At 38.4% G+C, this 21,618-nt stretch overlaps 1 protein-coding gene across 1 annotated transcript in view; it reads left to right on the top strand.

Moving 5' to 3' along the window:
* lars1b (leucyl-tRNA synthetase 1b) overlaps positions 1–21,618 on the top strand; it is a 53,213-nt gene that overhangs the window by 4,526 nt on the left and 27,069 nt on the right. The window contains exons 3-18 of the mRNA XM_043703255.1: positions 3,025–3,112; positions 3,868–3,948; positions 5,145–5,285; positions 6,869–7,030; positions 7,697–7,809; positions 9,328–9,391; positions 12,511–12,578; positions 14,493–14,718; positions 14,858–14,945; positions 15,051–15,127; positions 17,185–17,238; positions 17,765–17,905; positions 18,793–18,870; positions 19,287–19,372; positions 19,979–20,044; positions 20,764–20,846. Coding sequence (XP_043559190.1) covers positions 3,025–3,112; positions 3,868–3,948; positions 5,145–5,285; positions 6,869–7,030; positions 7,697–7,809; positions 9,328–9,391; positions 12,511–12,578; positions 14,493–14,718; positions 14,858–14,945; positions 15,051–15,127; positions 17,185–17,238; positions 17,765–17,905; positions 18,793–18,870; positions 19,287–19,372; positions 19,979–20,044; positions 20,764–20,846 — 1,616 coding nt within the window. The remainder of the gene's footprint in view (positions 1–3,024; positions 3,113–3,867; positions 3,949–5,144; positions 5,286–6,868; positions 7,031–7,696; positions 7,810–9,327; positions 9,392–12,510; positions 12,579–14,492; positions 14,719–14,857; positions 14,946–15,050; positions 15,128–17,184; positions 17,239–17,764; positions 17,906–18,792; positions 18,871–19,286; positions 19,373–19,978; positions 20,045–20,763; positions 20,847–21,618) is intronic.

Genomic DNA, 21,618 nt, shown 5'->3' with positions numbered 1-21,618 from the left:
AAGAAGCTTAACCCCGTGTAAGTCAAAGAAGCCTGCTGTGTTGGCACCACATCCACTAATACTCAGTTGCAGAAGTGTGTACTATCTACAAGATGCCCTGCAGAAATTCACCAAAGATCCTCAGACAGCACTTGTAAATTCACAACAATTCTATCTAGAAGGACGAGCAGCAGCTACATGGAAACGCCTGCAAGTACCCTTGCACACACCATCCTGACTTGGGACTATATCACTATAACTTCACTGTGGCTGTGTCAAAATCCTTGAGTTCCCTCAGGACATTGTGGGCCATCTGCAGCACATTGACTGCAGTGATTCCAGAAGGCAGCTTGCCTTGAAGGAAAATGGGGACAGCACCTAATGCTGGCCCAATAGCAATAGCCATAAGTGATTTTAAGAGACCTCCTTCCTCCTTTATGGCACACATTAAAACCTAAGTCTTTGACCAAGTTTTCAGCCATCTGCTTTAAGATTGTGGAGTGTAGCTATATGTCTACGTATTCTTGTAAAATTGCTGTTAAGTACCTCAGAATTTTCTCTTCAGTTTGCTACATTGATGCAATACTTTGTTCCCTTGTGCTATACAACTGATGAAAAGTCTCTTGGGAGATGAGATGAGGCATTCATTGCAAAATTCCTGACCTCTGTCCCACTTTTATAGCCACAGAATTTATCTGTCCTGTCCAATTATGTTTCTCATTATTAGCCATTCCTAGAATGTTGTGGGGAATCCTCTGATGATAATGCCATTGAATATAAAAGCAGCGATGTGCTACTAAGACTTTATAAAGCTCTGGTTAGGCCCCATTTGGAGTTCTGTGTCCAGTTTTGGCCCCCACACCTCAGGAGGGATGTCCTGGCACTGGAGCGTGTCCAGCGGAGATTCACATGGATGATCCCTGGAATGGTAGGTCTAACGTACGAGGAATGGCTGAGGATCCTGGGGTTGTACTCATTGGAGTTTAGAAGGTTAAGGGTAGATCTAATAGAAACTTACAAGATAATACTTGGCTTGGAAAGGGTGGATGCTAAGAAATTGGTTCCGTTAGGCGAGGAGACTAGGACCCGTGGGCACAGCCTTAGAATTAGAGGGGGTCAATTCAGAACAGAAGTGCGGAGACATTTCTTCAGCCAGAGAGTGTTGGGCCTGTGGAATTTATTGCCGCAGAGTGCAGTGGAGGCCGGGATGCTAAATGTCTTCAAGGCAGAGATTGATAAATTCTTCATGCCACAAGGAATTAAAGGCTGCGGGGAGAATGCGGGCAAGTGGAATTGAAATGCCCATCAGCCATGATTAAATGGCGGAGTGGACTCGTTGGGTCGAATGGCCTTACTTCCACTCCTATGTCTTATGGACTTAATATCAAGGGAAGTAGTCAGTCTCTCTTCAGAGAAGTCATTGCTTAGCATCTTTAATGCAGAAATATTGAATGCCATCTATCAATCCAAATCTGACTATTTTCCAAGTCTTTCTGCGTGAGTACACAGACAGCTTCATTATTTGAATGGAACTGAACGGTCCAAATATCAAAGAACATTCCATCTTTTACCCTTGCAATTGAAGCAAGATCATGAAGATGTAGATGTTTGTCACTCTAGCATTGATATCCTAGAGTCATAGAGATGTACAGCATGGAAACAGAACCTTCGGTCCAACTCATCCATGCTGACCAGATATCCCAATCCACCTGCCAGCACCTGACCCATATCCCTCACCCCTTCCTATTCATATACCTGTCCAGATGCCTTTTAAATGTTGCAATTGTACTAGCCTCCACCACTTCCTCTGGCAGCTCATTCCACAGTACCACCCTCTATATGAAAATGTTGCCCCTTAGGTCTCTTTTATATCTTTCCCCTCTCACCCTAGACCTAACACCTCTCGTTCTTGACTCCCCCACCCCAGGGAAAAGACCTTGTCTATTTACCCTATCCATGCCCCTCATAATTTTATAAACCTCTGCAAGGTCACCCCTCAGCCTCCGACGCTCCAAGTAAAAGATCCCTAACCAAATCAACCTCTCCCTTTAGCTCAAATCCTCCAACCCTGGCAATATCCTTGTAAATCTCGTCTGAACCTTTTCAAGTTTCACAACATCTTTCCGATAGGAAGGAGACCAGAATTGCATGCAATATTCCAACAGCGGCCTAACCAATGTCCTGTACAGCCGCAACATGACCTCCCAACTCCTGTACTCAATACTCTGACCAATAAAGGAAAGCATACCAAACACCACCTTCACTATCCTATCTACCTGCGACTCCACTTTCATGGAGCTATGAACCTGCACTTTGTTCAACAACACTCCCGAGGACCTTACCATTAAGTGTGTAAGTCCTGCTAAGATTTGCTTTCCCAAAATGCAGCACCTCACATTTATCTAAATTAATCTCTAATTGATCTCCAACAGCTGCAGTTCTCTTTGTGTTAGGTGTGACTCCCACTATGCTAAAGATATCCCCCACCACCACCTCACTGCCACTGATTGGCATTGGTTTCGATTTTGAGTGCTCCTCAATGACACACTTGCTCAGATATTTGCCCTTGGTGTAAAGGACAGTCACTGTAATCTCACTTCTGAAATTCTGCTCTTTCGTTCATGGATGGGTCAAGACTGTAAAGAGTTATGGAGCGTGTTTCTGACAGAACCTTGAGCACTGAGCAGGTTATTAAGATTAGACTGTACTTTATTTTTTTGCTGCCCCAAAGAATAGTTTCCCACACAATAAGGCTACAGGCCTTTTTATGAGGTTCTATTCTCAACATAGTTTAAGCTTAATAGCATGAGTTTCGATTTGAATTCTAAGATGATAATCCCTTGCCCAGAGCTCATCAGAAGAAAGTTTTGGGGAGCATTTGAAGGATTTCTGTGGTGTGATATATGAAATCTTGTAAGATTTAAGGCGTGTGGTTCTCCAGATATTGCACCTGATGTTGTCAATCACCTTTTTAATTGGGTAGCATTGCAGAGCCCTAGTGATTGATTTTCCTGACTTGTTGCTCATTACCTTTATATTTTACAGTCAGCCCAAGTATATGGTAACTTTTCCCTATCCATACATGAATGGGCGACTTCATCTTGGCCATACTTTCTCTTTGTCTAAATGTGAGGTATGTCTTTTTTTTTTCTTTCTTTACTGAGACTGATTGCATGTTGTCATGATTCATCTTAAGATTTTCAGTTGTCTTTCTGACCAAGATTTTGTTAAAGCAACTTTAAACAAAAGTTTAAAAATATTCTGAGATGTTGGGCGAAGAATTTTTGTTATTTTCTAATCTCGGTGGAATATTTCTTTCAAGAAACCAAGGACAAAAACAAGTGGAGTTGTAGTCTTATTTGACAACTAAGTTTATTGGATAGGCAGCTCCTCCAATAATTTTAAAGGAGCACAGATTGATAAAAATTGTCACTTAATGCCCACAGGAGGGAAAATATTAGAATCTATTACAAAGGAGGTGATACATAAACTGCAAACTTGGGAAGAATAGAAATGGATTTATGAAAGGGAAACCTTATCAAGTTGTTTTCTTGGAATTTTCTGACTGTTAGTTGTACTATAGACAATGGAGGGCCAGTTGCTGAAACATATTTGGACTTTCAGAAGAAAGTCCAACATATTTGGATTTTCACAAAGCAATGAATCACTTTGTGAATACATCTAAAAGCAAGTAAAGATTTTACTTCCTGGGTCTCCTTCCTCAGCCCCTGGCTGTAAAAAGGTTAATGTAAATACCAGCTCTAATTGTCACTGGGTGGGAGTTAAATGTGATGAGTAGCAACCTGTTGTGCAGTATTGAGTTGACTTGATTGGGATACTTGCAGATATCATTTATAACTTGTATTTTATCTCTCACCTTTTTTCCAGTTTGCTGTAGGATTTCAGCGTTTAAAGGGAAGAAGATGCCTGTTTCCTTTTGGATTGCATTGCACAGGCATGCCCATCAAGGTTAGATATCTGGCTATATGTGTTATTCATTTCACTTTTTATTGCTTTAGTTACTCTTGGTTAACGTTAGTTTGTTCCTGCCTTTTAGCTTTCTATATATTGTACCAAAATCGTTTAAACTTTAATTAGGAATTAAACTTTTGCTTTAATTTTTAATAATGAACATGAATTTCAGACCAAAAAGTTTACGTTGCATTTTGGATATTCCGTTCAGTCAAAAGAACAAAATAGTGAATTTTGAGTTTGAAGTGCTTCACAAACTTGACTAAGCTAATCAGAGTGCTTTGCAAGCATAACTTGGCTAACCAGAATCCAGTTATTTTTGAACGTACACTTTTTGTTAGTGTCCTCTTATTAAAAATAAATAGTCTCTGGTGGAAGTGCACAGATGATGGCTGCTGTCAAATCGCAACAATGTAATCAACACGGAACTATTTATCAACACGAACCATGCCCAGTATAGTTGTTTCCAGCTCTGTCCTCATATTTCAACACACTCCCAGCATACTCTAGATACTGCTCGGTAACTATCAGAAATGGCTAGCTGGGAGTATGACACTATTTCTCCAGCTTGTGTTGACTTGCCTATTTGAACACTGACCATAGTTTGAACCTATGATTGATCAAATTCTAAAGCTTAATATCATACCATGTCGCCAAAAACTCAATTTAGACTGTAAACAAATCTGTATTCTGAAATCCTTAAATGGTACAATGGGCAAATGTATAATTAGTTGGGATACTGAGCCATTTGGGTCAGAAGTTTCCTGTGATTCGAATCTATTAGGCTGGTAAGAAGTAGCTTCTATTCCCTTATTCAATCTTAAAAAAAAGTGGAAAATTCAAGCAATTTCATATCAATGATGTTATAGCCTGCAGTTGGAGCTTTTGGGTGCTGCACCACCAAGGTAGGAGCAATACATTACTCCATTAAAATATTATAACTTGTCAATTAGAAACAAACGTGAATAGCAAATGTTGCCATGGATACCCAAACTGGAAAAAAAAAGGTGGAATAATTATTGAATCACAAAGCAGTATGGTTATAATTCCATGTATGATGCTTTGTCAGGATCTGATGTACTTGTACATGTCCAACGTTTTCTGGTTTTACACAAGTTTGACTTTCAAGACTTTGGGTGCTATGAGTTGAATTTGTCACAAGTGGCTTTCTTTCTCTTTGTGTGAAACACCAGGCCTGTGCTGATAAACTGAAGCGGGAGCTGGAGTTGTATGGTAATCCGCCTCAATTTCCAGAGGAGGAGGAAGAGGAGGAAGAGTCACCAACAAAAAATCAGGAAGAAACGATTATTAAGGATAAGGCAAAGGGCAAAAAGGTACGGAATGTTATTATTTGATTTACCAAAACATGTGTGACGTTAATATTTGACAAAAATGTTAAATAAGTTCAAACATGAAAATCTCCTTTTTAATCTTTATATTTTCAAACATGAAAGTCTCCTTTTTAATCTTTATATTAAGTAGCTATAAGTACAATGCATATGAGTATTATGAGTTCCTTGATTGCAGCTGTAATTTTGACTTCTGCTGAATAACAAGGTATAACTCCAAAAGCCATTTACAGTGACAGTAGACTGCCTACACATCATCAATCGGGCAATTTTATAGAAAAAAAACTAAAATAGAGCAAAAACAATTTTTTAAATGGTTGGGTGAATGCTAGTAGGTGAAATTTGGGAATATTCTGTTTCTGTTGACTTGTTTTGAAATTGTACAGTAATGGCTTCTTTGTAATGTGTATGAATTACTTTGAGGCAGAAGTGGTCATTTTAGAATACTGTTATGTTTTCATGTAAGCATGGAATCTGTCCTGTGCTGTTAGGTATTTATAGTTTTCACTAGATAATCTTTAAGGTTTGATAACCAGACTAATTAAGAACAGGGAGAAAGTGAGGACAGCAGATGCTGGAGGTCAGAGTCGAGAGTGTGGTGCTGGAAAAGCACAGCAGGTCAGGCAGCATCCGAGGAGCAGGGGAATCAATGTATCAGCAAAAGCCCTTCATCAGGAATGATTAAGAACAGGACTGGGTCACATGGCCTCTTGAGCATCCTCTGCCATTCGATAAGATCATGGAAGATCTGAATACTTCACATTTTTGTCTGCCTTTCGTAACCTTTTGCCACCTTGCTTGTCAAGAATCTAATTCTGTCTTTAAAATATTCAAGAAGGGTGCTTCTGCTGCCATTTGAGGAAGAGCTTCGAAGACTCGCTATCCTCTAATCTATCTCTGTTTTACGTGTGTGATCTGTTATTTTCAAACAGTGACCCTTTGTTCTAGATTCTCATGTAAAAGAAAAAATCCCTTCCACATCCACCATGTTGAGACCCCACACCTTGCATATTTCAATCAAGTAGCCTCCTTATTCTTCTAAATTTCAATGGGTCCAATCCTAGCCTGTCAAACATTTCCTAAGAAGATAACCCACTCATTGCAGATAACAATCTAGTCAATCTTCTCTGAACTGTTTCCACTGTATTTATCCATTTTGTTATACTCTGTATGATAACTAGCTGTACTGTCACCAATACCTAGCATAACTTAAGCATATTCTTCCTTTTTTGTATTCAATTTACTTTACAATAACTGATAACATTCTATTAGTTTTTGTCATTAGTTGCTCTAGTTTTTGTACTTCAGACATTGGGACACCCTCTTGGAGCTCTCCAGTCTCTCTCAGATTCGGCACTTTGAATCTTTTTTAATTGTTCCTATCAACATGGGCGATTTCCCATTTTGTCCAGGTCATTCATTAAATTCAATGGACATTAAATGTTACTAACTCCATTGAAAACTGAGATGAGAAAAATTTGTCAGAATTGACCTTTCAATGTTTGAAGATTTGCTTCTGCAGTTATCGTTTGGTTGATATCATTTATGTTTCCTCCATGAATCTTCAGAGTAAAGCTGCTGCTAAGAGTGGTGGAGCTAAGTTCCAATGGATGATTATGAAATCTCTGGGTCTGTCTGATGAAGAGATTGTGAAGTTTGCAGAGGCTGAACACTGGCTTGATTACTTTCCGACGATGGCTGTCCAGGACTTGAAGAAAATGGGATTAAAAGTTTGTATCGTGTCTCTTGATAAGTTAAACATAAAACTCAGTGAACTTCTATTTTCTTCCCATAATAATTTAAATGCCTGCTTTATTGTAAGGCAGTAAGACCCAGATATACGTCATGAATTAAAATGTGCTTTTGGGTTCATATGCTGTCATATTTTAATCTAGGTTTCAATGTGGATTGATAGATAATCTGATTTTTTTTTTCAAATGAGTATAACCTTCCCTCACATGTTCCTATATTCACAAATAAATTGGCTGCCTGGCTTTTGAGAATAGCTTAGATGGAAAATGGGAACAAAGCAGCTGATACAGTAAAAAAATTTATCCTCTGGTGGAGGTTGAGCGATACACTTGGAAAGTGTAGAAGGAGCTTTCCTGTGCAACCTGACCCAATGAGGATGTACTGATACTTTGGGAAAATTCTGACTCTGAAAGTGCAATGAGGTCAATAAGTCTTGTTATCTAAAGCCTAGCTCCAACCATTGTTTGGGTAGGGGGAGGTACTAGTTGGGTTAGGAAGAGTTTCTGGCTGGTGTTAAGATACAAAGTGATTCATTATACTCACTGACTAGTAACTGAAAATTTGTTCCACAAAGATTTCATAGTGTTAAGTCATCTCGGTTTAACATTGAGGAATTTAATTTCATATTGTGTGAACTGTAACAGATTGATTGGCGACGCTCCTTCATCACCACAAATGTAAACCCCTTTTATGATTCGTTTGTGAAATGGCAATTTCTGATTTTAAAAGAGAAGAAAAAAATCAAGTTTGGTAAAAGGTATGGACTTTTGACATTGATGCTGCACCAAATGGAATGTGCCTTTTTGACATGCTTGTTCATGGTGAATAATTTCTTCCAGACTTGAAAGAATAGTATCATTAAGTTTATGAAGGTACTCCATTTATACTTTGTTTCTGCTCTTTTGTTCAATCTCTCAATTGTAAGTAGCATCTTTCATGTGTCTGCTTCTCTAGTTTCAGTAAGGTATCAATGTGTTGTAGCAATCAATGATGAATTTGAATCTGTTTCCAACATGCTCACACACTGTATTCCTGATCTCTGACATAGTCCGGGGGGGTTGAAGTTTAGATGCCAGACACACAACATAGAAGGGAGAGCTGTAGCATAGTTTACAGGGAACAATCAGCTTTTTAGTTCCTTCCCTCATTCTGCAGATGTTTGAAAACTCCTATTTTCTGATGGCTCGCAAGCAAAAGGTTGATGGTATAACACCAATTCTCATCCCTAATTATGTAATAATTAGGTCAGAAGTGACATGACACCAGGTTTATTTGAAATCACAAGCTTTCGAAGCTCTGCGCCTTCATCAGATTAACTCGGCTGTCAGAACTTGGATTTCTGTAGAGCTCCTTGTGTGCAGGAAAATCTTTAAATTTTCTTCAACATAATGTATATTACTGGGTATTAAACAGAACTAAAAATGAGGGGTAGTAACTTGATAGTTGGTGGGTGGCTGTCATGCTACGTTCTGAAGGCACAGTCAAATCTGATAGAATTTTAGAATTAGCAGGACAGACGGAACCTCAAAGGATGCAGATGCATGGGGAGTGACTGCAGGCAGAGACTGGTGGGGCAGGGAGGGCTGAGCTTGTGAATTGAACATTAGAAAGGTGTTATATTTCTCCTGAATTTGCCTGAGGTAACAGCCAAATTACTGAAGGCGTTTAAACCAAAGGCAGAGATTCTTAGAGGAGCAGAAAAGAATGGTTCTGGTTCCAATAACAAGGCAGAAGACATTAAGAAGGAAGTCTGTCTTGGAGTGTGCCTGGAGACAGCCCTTCAGAAAAATATTTATATATAGAATGTTACTCCTCCCTCTCTCAGGTATTTTGTAAATGATTTGTGTTCTATAGAACAGTTACATCATCCTAAATCTATAAGGGGTTTCAAAATGTCTTATTTTGTCTTCATTCTAATTTTTCAGTGGTTTATATCTATTTAGTGAATAGAATTCTGGAAGTATATACTTGTAGTCCATTTCAAAATGATAACCATAAGACCAATAGAAACAGGAACAGGAGCAGTGCATTTGGCTACTTGAGCCTGCTCTGTCATTCAATAGAATCACAGCTGAAAGAACATTCCTTCTGTCCTTGCCCCATAACCTTTGATTTCCCGTACTGAACAAGAATCTATCTCACTCAACCTTAAATGTACAGAAGGACTTTGCCTCGACAGAGTGGCAAGGAGTTCTAAAGGGTCACAGCCCTCTTAGATGATCAGTGTTCTTTAGAAAGAGGATTGTTCTATTTTAAATATGAGCTCTTTTCTCAGGTACACGATTTATTCTCCAAAAGATGGGCAACCCTGCATGGACCATGATCGACAGAGTGGAGAGGTAAGACAGTTTCTTATCATATATGGAAACGTTATTAATAATATCAGCATTAAAGACTAAAGGAAAAATCTAGGACTTTAGCCAATGCTGGTCTAAACTACTGTAAAATATCATTTTTCTTTGGACCAGTTAGTTGAAAAAATTTAGGGATGTATCAGTGCAGAAAAGTCTGCACCTATACTTCATATTTTGCCATTTTTACACGAGATAGATTTCCTTGTTTCAGTGTTACAGGTGACTCCTATGAAGGAGGCCCCCAGGCTGCACCTTATGCAATAATTGTTAACCTGTATTGTGTGCAGGATTACAATTGACAGCCTTGCAAATTCAGTTTATTTTACCAGGTATGTCTTGCATCACCATCATTTACCTCGCTTGAAAGGGAGGAAAATTGCATTCAACCATGGTTCAGACCAGAATTTATTACAGACAGTTAACAGATCAGTGGCCAGTACTAATACATATTTATTTGGTCTTTGTAATATAGCAAAGAATATATTCAGTTCTGTACTATTGCTAAATCTAAAATTGAACATAAACACAAAATCCTTCTATTTCGTTAAAAATCACACAACACCAGGTTATAGTCCAACAGGTTTAATTGGAAGCACACTAGCTTTCGGAGCGACGCTCCTTCATCAGGTGATAGTGGAGGGCTCGATCATATCACCTGATGAAGGAGCGTCGCTCCGAAAGCTAGTGTGCTTCCAATTAAACCTGTTGGACTATAACCTGGTGTTGTGTGATTTTTAACTTTGTACACCCCAGTCCAACACCGGCATCTCCAAATCACTTCTATTTCGTGGCTGATTGATCACTAACTCACGACAGAATTTCTCACTTATCATATGGCAGCTTCAGAATGGCTCCTAAATTAGGCAAAGGCAGCACGTTGTCCAATTCCTAATTATAAATTTATCCAACTGTATGAAACATTGTCTACTTATCCTCAAAAGCTCTAACATCATACACCAAAGCTAATTTTAATTTATGTGTCCCATTCAGGGGAAGACAATGGCCTCATGGTTAGATTATTAATTCAGAGACCCATGTAATGTTCTTGGGAACTGGGATGGTGGAATTTGAATTCAGTCAAAAAATCTGGGATTAAGAGCCTGATGATAACCATGGAACCTTTGAAAAACTCATCTGGTTCGCTAATGTCCTTTAGGGACGGAAACTACCTTCCTTTTCTGGTCTGGCCTACATGTGACTACAGACCCACTGCAATGCTACTGATTTTTAGGGTTGGGCAGTGAGTTCTGGTCTAGCCAGCGATGTTTAGGTTTTAAAAAAGAATCAAAACAATCATTGTATGTGGCTGTTCATTATAGTATGATTCCACGACATGACTAAGTGTGGAGGAGCCGGTTTTGGACTGGGGCTGGACAAAGTTAAAAATCACACTACACCACCTGATGAAGGAGCAGTGCTCCGAAAACTAGTGTTTCCAAATAAACCTGTTAAACTAGAACCTGGTGTTGAGAGATTTTTCACTTTGACCAAGTGAGCCATCAAGAAATGCCTTTTGGAAATAATTCTGTTAAAGATATCATTTTCTACCATAACTGCACTAGTGGAGCTCATTCATTCAATAAGGCAGGACTTCAGAAGGCAGGAAACTACAAGCCAGCAAACATGTTGAAAACTGTTATTTAACAAGTAATGACTGGGCTTTTATACAAGTTGATGGTAATCAGTTAGAGTCAATATGGTTTTGTGAAAGTGAAATCGTGTTTCACAAGCTTATTGGAGTTCTTTGAGGAAATAACATGGTGTGGATAAAGAGGAGCTGGTGAATGATCAGCACTTATATTTCCAAAAGGCAATTCTTAAAGTGCCACATCGAAGGTTATTACAGAAAATAAGTATTTGTATTTCGGAGAAGGAGGTGACATAATGGAATGGATCAAAGATTATCTCGCTAACAGGGAATAGAGTAATCATAAGTGGGTCCCCTTCTGAATGGCCAGATGTAATGAGTGGTGTACTACAGGGATTGCTGCTGTGGCCTCGCCTTTTTGCAATACATATAAATATCTTGGATGAAGGAATCAAAGGTATGATAACTAAGTTTGCTGATCTCATAAAAAGGAGTATGGAAGAAAGTTGTGATGGGGGTTAAAGAACCTGCAGAGGGTAATATATAGATTAAGCGAGTGGGCAAAGGTCTGGGAAATGGAATATAATGTGAGAAAATATGAAATAGTCCATTTTGGTAGGAAAGATGAAAGATGCAATTTACCTAAATGATGAGAAATTGTGGAGCTCTGAAATGCAGAAGGCTCTGAGTGTCCTAGTATGGATTCATAAAAGCTAGTATGGAGATATAGCAAGTAAGTCAGAGAGCAAGTCGAATTATGCCACATGTTGTGAAGGGAATTGAACCCAAAAGTAGTGAGGTTATGCAAGGAACTGCTGAGCGCACATGTGGAGTACTCTTGTGCATTATTTAACTTAATTCAAATATGAAATACTGACAGGTCTTACCAGGATGCATGTGAAAAGGATGATTTCTCTTGTGGAAGAGTTTAGAACTAGAGGTCATTGTTTATAAGTATGGAGTTATCAATTTAAGGATAGTATTTTTTCTTCCCTTGCATGGTGAATCTTTGGAACTTTCTTCCTCAAAGCTGAACCCCTGAATATTTTTCAGAGAGGAGTGACTAGATTCTTGATGAACAAAGAGTTTAGAATTTTCAGGATTACATGGGAATGTGGAATAGCCAGATCAGCCGACATTATTTATTGGCAGAACAGACTTGTGAAGGACTAAGTTGTCAACTCTGCAGCTAAAAATAACTTGCGATAGCATTCTAAGTTACAATATTAAATAGATATTGACCACCTTTTATTATGAATGTGACCAAAACTATCTATTTTTCATCAAAAGTAATTCCTTCAAATCTTTTCTTCAATCTTCTACCCACAATCTTCTTGAGAAAGTTTGCTAAATTTGAATAACAGGCACAATTAAATTCATGTAAACAAAACGTGATGTGACTGATGTAACTTCTGCTTCCCAGATCTAACTACCATAGTATACCTTGTTCACGGTATGAAACCAAACAAACTCTTCATCCCTTGAACTCATATTTTTGCCTCATGTTTTGTTTCAGGGTGTGGGTCCTCAAGAATACACACTAATTAAAATGAAGATCCTTGAGCCTTATCCAGAAAAACTAAGGTAATGGCATCACTTGTGAATCAGCTCATGACAATTCTCCTCAATCGTTCAAAAGCGAACGTCCCCTTTCAAACCAAATTGCTGGTATGAGATTTCATTGTAATAATAATAAAAATAAAGTACCATTTGCAGAATGCTTCTATGTTTGTTTGAAGGAAAGTAGCAAATGAGTTAAAATCAGAGTCATCACCTCAAGAAGTACTTAGCGTCAGAGAGTCATATAGCACAAAAAACCCTTTGGTCCAACGTTTCCATGCCGACCAGATATTCTAAACAAATCTAGTCCCATTTACCAGCATTTGGCCCATAGATCTCTGAACTCTTCTTATTCATGTAACAATCCAGATGCCTTTTAAATGTTGTAATTGTACTCACCTCCACCACTTGCTTTAGCAGCTTGTTCCATACACACTCTATCCTCTACATGAAAAAGTTGCCCCTCGGGTCCCTTTTTAATTTTTACTCTCTCACCTTAAACCTATGTCCTCTAGTTTTCAACTCTCTTACCTGTGAAAAAGACAGTGGCTATTCACCGAATCAATGCCCCTCATGACCTTCTAAAACTCTGTAAGGTCATCCTTCAGCCTCTGAAACTCTCAGGAAAAGAAGTCCCAGCCTATTTGACCTCTCCCTATTGTTGAAACCCTCCAACCCTGGCACCATCCTTAAGTCTTTTCTGCACACTTTCAAGTTTAACAAAATCCTACCCATATCAGGGTGACCAGAATTGTACACAGGAAAAGTGGTCTCACCAAAATCGTGGACAAATGCAGCATGATGTCCCAATTCCAATACTCAGTGCACCGACCAATGAAGGCAAGTGTGCCAAGTGCCTCCTTCGACACCCAATGTACGTAAGATTCTGCTTTTAAGGAACTGGCACCTGTACCCTGAGGGCAGCTATAGAGAACCAATGACAAATGCAGTAGGTCACATCTCCAGATCATATTCTTTTTAAATGAAAATGAAGGTAATAGAGAATGGTTGTTAAATTGTTCTTTAATTCCCTGGACTTAAATAAATAACCTGTATGTAGATTTTGAACTGTAGATGTTGCTTATCAGCTGTGGCTGAGTTGGTAGCACTGGTATATCTGAGTAACAAGGTCCTTGCTCTCACTCAGTGTTAAGATAATGTTTGGAGGAGTATGGTTGTGTTTTTTTTTTGTGCTGCAGTAGTGGCTACACTTTAAAAGAACTTCACTGGCTATAAAACATTTGAGAAATCTTGTGGTTGTGAAAGGCACGATCTAAATGAAAATCTTTTTTACTACAAATGCAGAAATATGGTTATATGGTGCTAAATATCTGCCAGTATGTGAAAATAATTTCTTTATCAACATCTTCACAATAAAATAAAATAAATTGTGTTCCATGCTGACCTGCAGTTCCTCAACAGTGTTGGTGGAGTCGGACCACTTGTGCCACTTTCCCCTTGCACTTTCTGGCGCAAGAGAAAACTGAGAGTTATACCATTAAGTGCTTCTGAGTATTGCTGTTAATGACATGTAAATATCCTTCATAAAAATAGGAGTTGATATTTATTAAATTCACCAGAATGAACTTCTGTTTCTGCCGAAGTTTAAAGATGATGGTTAAAGAGCATTGTAAGAAATTCATCTGAAATCTAGAATTGGAGAAGGGTTTTACACATGGCAGAAGAATTATTAAGAGAAAGTGAGGGCTGGAGATCAGAGCTGAAAAATGTGTTGCTGGAAAAGCACAGCAGGTCAGGCAGCATCCAAGGAGCAGGAGAATCGACATTTCGCGCATAAGCCCTTCTTCAGGCTGATGCCCGAAATGTCGATTCTCCTGCTCCTTGGATGCTGCCTGACCTGCTGCGCTTTTCCAGCAACACATTTTTCAGCAGAAGAGTTATTGTCCACTGTTACCAGTCTTGTTCTCTTTCTTCCAGTGGCCTTAAGGGAAGAAACATCTATTTGGTGGCCGCCACACTGAGACCAGAGACCATGTTCGGACAAACTAACTGCTGGGTCCACCCCAACATGAATTATATTGCCTTTGAAACAGTGAATGGAGACATTTTCATCTGTACAAAGCGAGCAGCAAGGAATATGTCATTCCAGGGTTTTACAAAAGAAAATGGAAAAGTGCATGTGATTCTAACAATTATTGGCGAGGTAAATTTGTCTTAAGAATAAATTATTGAATGGGCTCTGGATTCAATGTCATTTTGAATTGAAAGAAGAGAAATGACCTGTTTATTTCTTTTCTTGATTACTTAAATTTTTGAATCATTCTTAATTTATTTTTCATTAGGACATTCTTGGTGTTTCACTGAGTGCTCCCTTGACATCCTACAAGATTATTTATGCTCTCCCCATGCTCACCATTAAAGAAGACAAAGGTATTTCATATCTTATGCCTGTACTTGGCCTGTAAATGTTTAAGTAATAGGAAGAGATCGCTTTCTTTTTCTTGTTAAAATTCCTCTTTTTCACCTATTCAACAGGCACTGGTATAGTCACTAGTGTTCCATCTGATGCCCCAGATGATATTGCAGCTCTCCGTGATCTTAAGAAAAAGAAGGTACAAGTTCTATTTTTCATTCCTTTTCTGACTATTCAACTACCCCTCTATGCTGAAGTCATTGGTTCCTTGCTAATCCCAGTGGCTGTTATTTCTATTCACAGCTTTCAAAAGCCCATGGAAATCCCAGTGACTATTTTGTAAAATAACTTTGAATCCTTTTACCACTAAATACATTTTGTAATTGATTTAAATGTTGCATTCTTGAACGTGCAGTAAGATTATTATAACCTTTAGAAAAAAACTAACTCCAGTCTGCAGTTAGATTTGAGAACTGTACTTGGGATGCTGGAGTTGAATCGTTGAATAAAATATGTATTTTCACAGCCTTTGATTGCAAATAGACCTGTTCATATGGTTGACCTCAACCATTTAGTTGCAGGTATGTTATTGCACTGCAATCTTGGGAGGAGGGGGTCGGGATTAGGGCTGAGACTGAAGTTCAGAGCTGAAACTGGTCCTATACACTCAGACCCTCGAATGTCTTACTGGAGTTGCTAAGGAATTCTAGTTGTTTTTTTTTCTCTCTTTCTTAAAGTCCCAGTTTTTAAAAATGTGTATTTTCTTGGAATGGGTATTGGAATCTGAATTGCTTTTGAGAAGATGATGGTAAGAGCTGTTCCCTTGAATCTTTGCAGTCCATCCATAGTGCAGTAAAGGATCAGCGATTATAGTTACAAATCGAGATGGTGTGTGGCTTGGATGGGAGCTTGCAGTTGCTGGTGCTCCCATGCACCTACTGCTTTTGTTGTTCTTGGTGGTAGAAGTCTTACGTTAGGGAGGTGCTGTTGAAGGACCCTTGATGAATTGCTGCAATGTATCATGTAGATGGTATAAAGGTTTGCCACTATGCAATGAAAATGAAGGGAATGAATTTTGAAGGTGAGAGATTGGATGTCAGTCTCGCTCCTGCTTTGTCCTGCATGATGCAATTTTTTTTTCAAATTGTTCACTTATGGACAAATTAAGAATATTCCATGACACTCCTGACTTCTGCCTTGTAAATGGTATGTGGGCTTACTGAAATCAGGTGATGAGTTCCTGCCAGGTCTTTGATCTCTTCCAGCCATTTATCTGGTTGATCCAGTTCAATTTCCGGTTCATACTGAACCCCAAAAGGTTGATAATAGGGGAATTCAGTGATAATGATATCTTTGAATGCAAAGAGAAGATGGTTCAATTCTGTCTTATTGAAAATGATCGTTGCCTGGCACTTCAGTTGTGCATATATGATTTGCTACTTTTCAGTTCAAGCGAGATGTTTTCCATGTCTTAGTGCTTATCAACAGGTAACATTTTCAGTATCTGAAAAGTTGTGAATGATGCCAGAATGCGCAGTCACCAGCGATCCTCACTTAGAGTCATAGAGCTATACTGCACGGAAACAGACCCTTCGGTCCAACTCATCCATGCCGACCAGATATCCTAAATTAATCTAGTCCCATTCGCCAGCGCTTGGCCCTTATCCCTCTAAGCCCTTCCTACTCATATACCTATCCAGATGCCTTTTAAATGTTGTGATTGTACCAACCTCAACCACATCCTCTGGCAGCTCATTCCATACATACACCACCTTCCGCATGAAAAAGCGTTGGGGAGAATGTCAACCAAGGACACTACCATAGATGGATAGTGATTGTTTATGGAGTAATGAATACTTGAGGCCTAGAGTGATTATTTAGTTGACATAAATTTGAATTCAATTTGTATAATTTGAAAATTTGCATTTGGTTTATTATTAATGAACAAATTGGAAATAAAAATCTAATAACAGTAAAGTTATGGAGTTGTCTAGCTGCTGCAGCAACAAAAAAACAGGTCATTTATGGTTTTTAAGATGGCAGATTTCTTCCCTTTACCTGATGAAACTTTTAGACATCTTCAGCGTTGAGATTTCTGAAGAAGTACTTGGTATGCTTTATATTGTCTGCAGTGTTGGCTACTTTTGTGTGGATGCCTTCACCAATCAGACATGTTCTGTATTCATTGCATTTAAAATTGTGAAACTATTATATCCTGATGTTTGAAAGAATTTAAAGCAGTCTTTCTTTCTTTAGGCATTGAGGGAGAAGTATGGAATTACTGATGAAATGGTCCTACCATTTGAACCAGTGAGTATACTTAAAGGAAACTGAAAACATAATTTTGTTTTTTGGCATGCATCAAACTTCTTTTCTTTGCATAGATTCCAATTTGAAACATGAATGCAGCTTTTAAAGTGAATTTGAATAGTGTTTTGATAACCAAATCAAGTTTCCAATTTGCTGAGATATATGTGTGCTTTTATTAATTTCAACAATTAGATATATTCTGATGGATGTTTAAAGAACACTTGACTCTCTCTTTCTCTTCCAATATCCGGATCCTCAGCAGCAAAGCAGCACACCATAATCTGGGTGTCCAGGTAACCTGGCTTTCTGACATGGTCTCAACGCCCTTTAGAAACAAAATCAGCACCATGGTTAGGCAGCAGGTTTTCACCAAGCATGTAGCTAATAAAGTGACCACCAGAGGACCTCATGAGCTTTAACAAAGCAGGACCGTGACAGAAAAGAGAAATGGATTTCTACTTAATGTGTTGAGATTCCATGTTAATTAGCGCTTGTTAATGTTCTGTCTGTGTTGCTTGTTTGATAGATTCCTATAATTGAAATCCCTGAGTATGGAAATCTCTCTGCACCAACTGTATGTGACGAACTGAAGATTCAAAGCCAGAATGATCGGGAAAAGCTTGTGGAGGCCAAAGAGCGAGTTTACCTGAAAGGCTTTTATGAGGGGGTTTGTAATGGATTCAAGCTCTTGCACAGGGAAAAAAAAACTAAACAAAAATACAAATTGTTCCATTTATAAACATTAGTTCATCACCTGTTGCATTGCATACAAATTCAAAATCAAGTGTTATCATTAAGTGAAATTTCTAGGCAGAGATAACTGGAATGTGAGATGCTGCTTTTTTTCAAACCTTCTAAAGTTCAAAATTCTTTGAACTGCTCACATTTTTTTGTATTTGTGTTCAAAATTCCTATTTCGGAATTAGTTTTTATTGTCATGCGTACTCGAGTACAATGAAAAATATACAAAGTCACTACTCCTGGTTCAAAGTAGAAAAGTAATGAGTTAAAAGTACAACATTACAGTTCTTTTCAATATAAAGTAGTAAATGAAGAAATGTAGTTAAGTTCAAAATTACAGTCCTTCTTTACCCCTGGGCTTACAGTCACTCCATGCTGGGCTGTCCCCACAAGGGCACAATCTCTCGCTGCACTGAGCTCAAACTCTCCCATGTTGACCGCCTTCCAGGCTCACCAGCCGTACTGGCAAATTTATCATGATATAATTATACCATATAGTCAAGTGGCTCTTCAGATTAGGTATCAGACTCTTGTGAGTGGTTTGAACTCTCACTTCTTCAACTCCAAGGAACACCTGTTGTCGGTTTGGCTCAGTTTTTAATTGTTTGTTTGGAGTGAGGCAAATTTGATCACTAAGGAAATTATTTCTTAACCTATAGGACTGTTGTGATGCAGTGATGGTCTGCCTATCTCTGGCCCAGAAGGCCCAGGTTCAAGTTTCATCTGTTTCACAGATGTGTCATAACATGTCTGAACAGTTTAATTAAAAATATCTCCATTTAGTTGTATGATCACAACCCTGTTCTCCTATAGATAATGCTTGTGGATGGTTACGAAGGGCAGAAAGTTCAAGAAGTCAAGAAACCAATTCAACGAAAAATGATAGACAATGTAAGTATAATTTTTGATTTATTAAATGACTTGCTAAAACAGCAGAATGGATTGTAAGTTCTCATTGTAATGTTAAAGTAACAAGCCTTGCATAAACAACATGCTGCATTAAATTGCTGTGCTATACTGCAGACTCTAATTGCTATGATAAAGGGTTATACTACTGGCTATGTTTCCAGTTTGAGCTTCCTATTTGATTAGTTTTTGCATGGAGTGCAACATCACTTTGGTAATTGCTTGTATTTTGGTCAGTTCGTACACTCGTCATGCACTGATTTGAACAGAGACATTGCAGGAAGCACACAGTAGCTAACTGTCCAGAAATGCAAGCTAAGAAAAGTAGGTTAAAATGGATCCAGAAAATAGTATTCTAGAGTATCCCAATTCAAAAAATATGTTTCTAATAACTATTCTAGGGAGAGGCCATGATCTACATGGAACCTGAGAAGCAAGTTATATCTAGGTCTGCTGATGAGTGTGTCGTAGCACTGTGTGACCAGTGGTGAGTTTTTATTTTGAAACTTTTTTTTTGTTTCTCTTTCTTTTCTCTTTTTCAACACCCCAAACCAACAATTGGATGAATCTAGAGATACCTGAAGCCCTTTGATGCTTCACTAATTCATCACAGGTGCTGTTTAATGTCAGTGTCTGGGGCTCATTAAAACATGGGATTCATGCCAGTTGAATCTATTTCTGTGTATTTTCCAGTTGGATAGTAATCAGGAATGGGAACCCTACATGGGTTTCACATCCCTGATTACAGACAGCAGGTCGGCTTTTATGGTTATTGAACATTGTGCGACTCACCGCTGATAAAATACAATATACATGGTCAGGATGTGGAAGGTCACTCCATTCATTTTACACTTTTATTTACAGTTGTAATTCTTCCTCTTCATCACAGCATCTAACTGCTTCTTAGACTTGAAAACAAAAATGCTGGAAATCATAGCAGATCAGGTAGCATCCATGGAGAAAGAGCAAGCTAACATTTTGAGTCTAGATGACTTCATCAGTGCTGACTTGTTTCTTTCAAGTATATCTAGAAAATGTTGATCAATCTGTGTAAAGAATAGCTTTAATTTTAAAATGTTCACATTCGATTTAGGTACCTGGATTATGGTGAAGAAACCTGGAAGAAGCAGGCTGTAGATTGCCTCTCAAGTCTGGAAACGTATGTGCCATTCATTTTGTTATCATCTTCTATTCTCATTAGTTCTTTCCCACATCCTTTTGAGAGCATGCATTTGTACTTTTGAAATCATAGTAATTAGTTGATCGAATTCCAACAATGCCAGTCAATGTAGTGCATCCAGGATTTCAGCTAGTCTGTGGCAGGTTTTCAACTCCATAGTCCCAACCACTGCTTTATTTTTTTTATACCCACCCTCAGACCATCAAGTCTCAAATGTTCTTTAATCAGATAACAGTTTTGTTGCTGATGTCTGTCCAAGTTACTGTTGAGGCATCTGGAAAGAATTAGAGGAAAGGGATCCTCGAAGCTAACTTGGTTTTGACTTTCCCATCCACTCTGAACGATTGGAGCTTAGCACAGTAAGAGGTGGAGCCAGCACTTGTAATTTTCTTTGTTGCTGTGTGGAACAATGATATATCTCACTTGTTCAGAAAGGATTTTTTTTTTTCAAATCAGCAATGCTGTAAATTTATATTGGAAATGTTACTGCATTCATACTCTGGTTAGGTCTCTAAAATACAAGGAACATGCATGTTATTTGGAACATAGTGCATCGTAGTAACCTGAGATATTAATGTTGACAGCTATGGACTACTGTAACAAAGGTGACCATTCAAACAAACTTTTAATATAGTAACGTATCCTGTTATAAAGGTGGAAGAGTATCTGCAACTATGCATATTATTTTAATTTTTCAGATACTGTGAGGAGACTAGACGGAACTTTGAAGCCAGTCTTGAGTGGCTACAAGATCATGCCTGCTCAAGAACATATGGCCTGGGTTAGTGTAACACTTGACTTTCTTTTCTGTGGAGCAAGGTCATGAAAGACAATGTCTTTTAAGGAGAGTGTTTTAAATTTAAGGTGATTGTTTTCTGAATACTTGACATTCCTTGCAAGACCTTTGAGATCATTTATCTCTTTGGGCAAACTGTCCCCATGACTTACTTTGTACAACCTAAGTTTAAAAAAAAAGTAAATCAAAGATGAAGCAAGTCTAAAAGTGTGGATTAAGTGGCATCATACTTTGTTTTCAAAATCCTAAATGATGAAAGACAGAACTAGAGACACCATGCCATCCTTAGCGCCTTTTAATGTTTATGATTCATTGTTTGCAGAAGACACCAACCTACATGTAGGCACTCACTGATCATTTTGAGTAGTTATTTGGAGATGAGGATCCTTCTGCTTGGGAGGAGCCTAGCTATAACTTGCATCATTTGTACAACTCTGGAATTAATGAAGCAATTCAAATAAAGGAAACAAATGCAAAATACATGTCTACTATATTTGCCTGTGCAGGGTTTTTATCATTACTCTTCCCATGTGTTAGCAACTTGACTATTATTTCTATAAGCATGCAGTGTCTTATAAATTGAAAACTGTTGTTTATTTCCTGCTATATTTTAGTTAGTGAATCTATAGACTTAACTTCCAGTACAAACCCACTGGCTCCCACAATTACCTTGACTATACATTCTCATACCCTGCTACCTGGAAAGACTCTATTCCATTCTCCCAGTTCCTCTGTTCCTGTGGCATCTGTTCTGATG

The sequence above is a fragment of the Chiloscyllium plagiosum genome, chromosome 14, assembly GCF_004010195.1.
Source record: "Chiloscyllium plagiosum isolate BGI_BamShark_2017 chromosome 14, ASM401019v2, whole genome shotgun sequence".
In the NCBI taxonomy this organism is placed as follows: domain Eukaryota; kingdom Metazoa; phylum Chordata; class Chondrichthyes; order Orectolobiformes; family Hemiscylliidae; genus Chiloscyllium; species Chiloscyllium plagiosum.
Note: the sequence above shows the minus strand (reverse complement) of the source record. Positions and strands in the feature narration are given on the sequence as shown.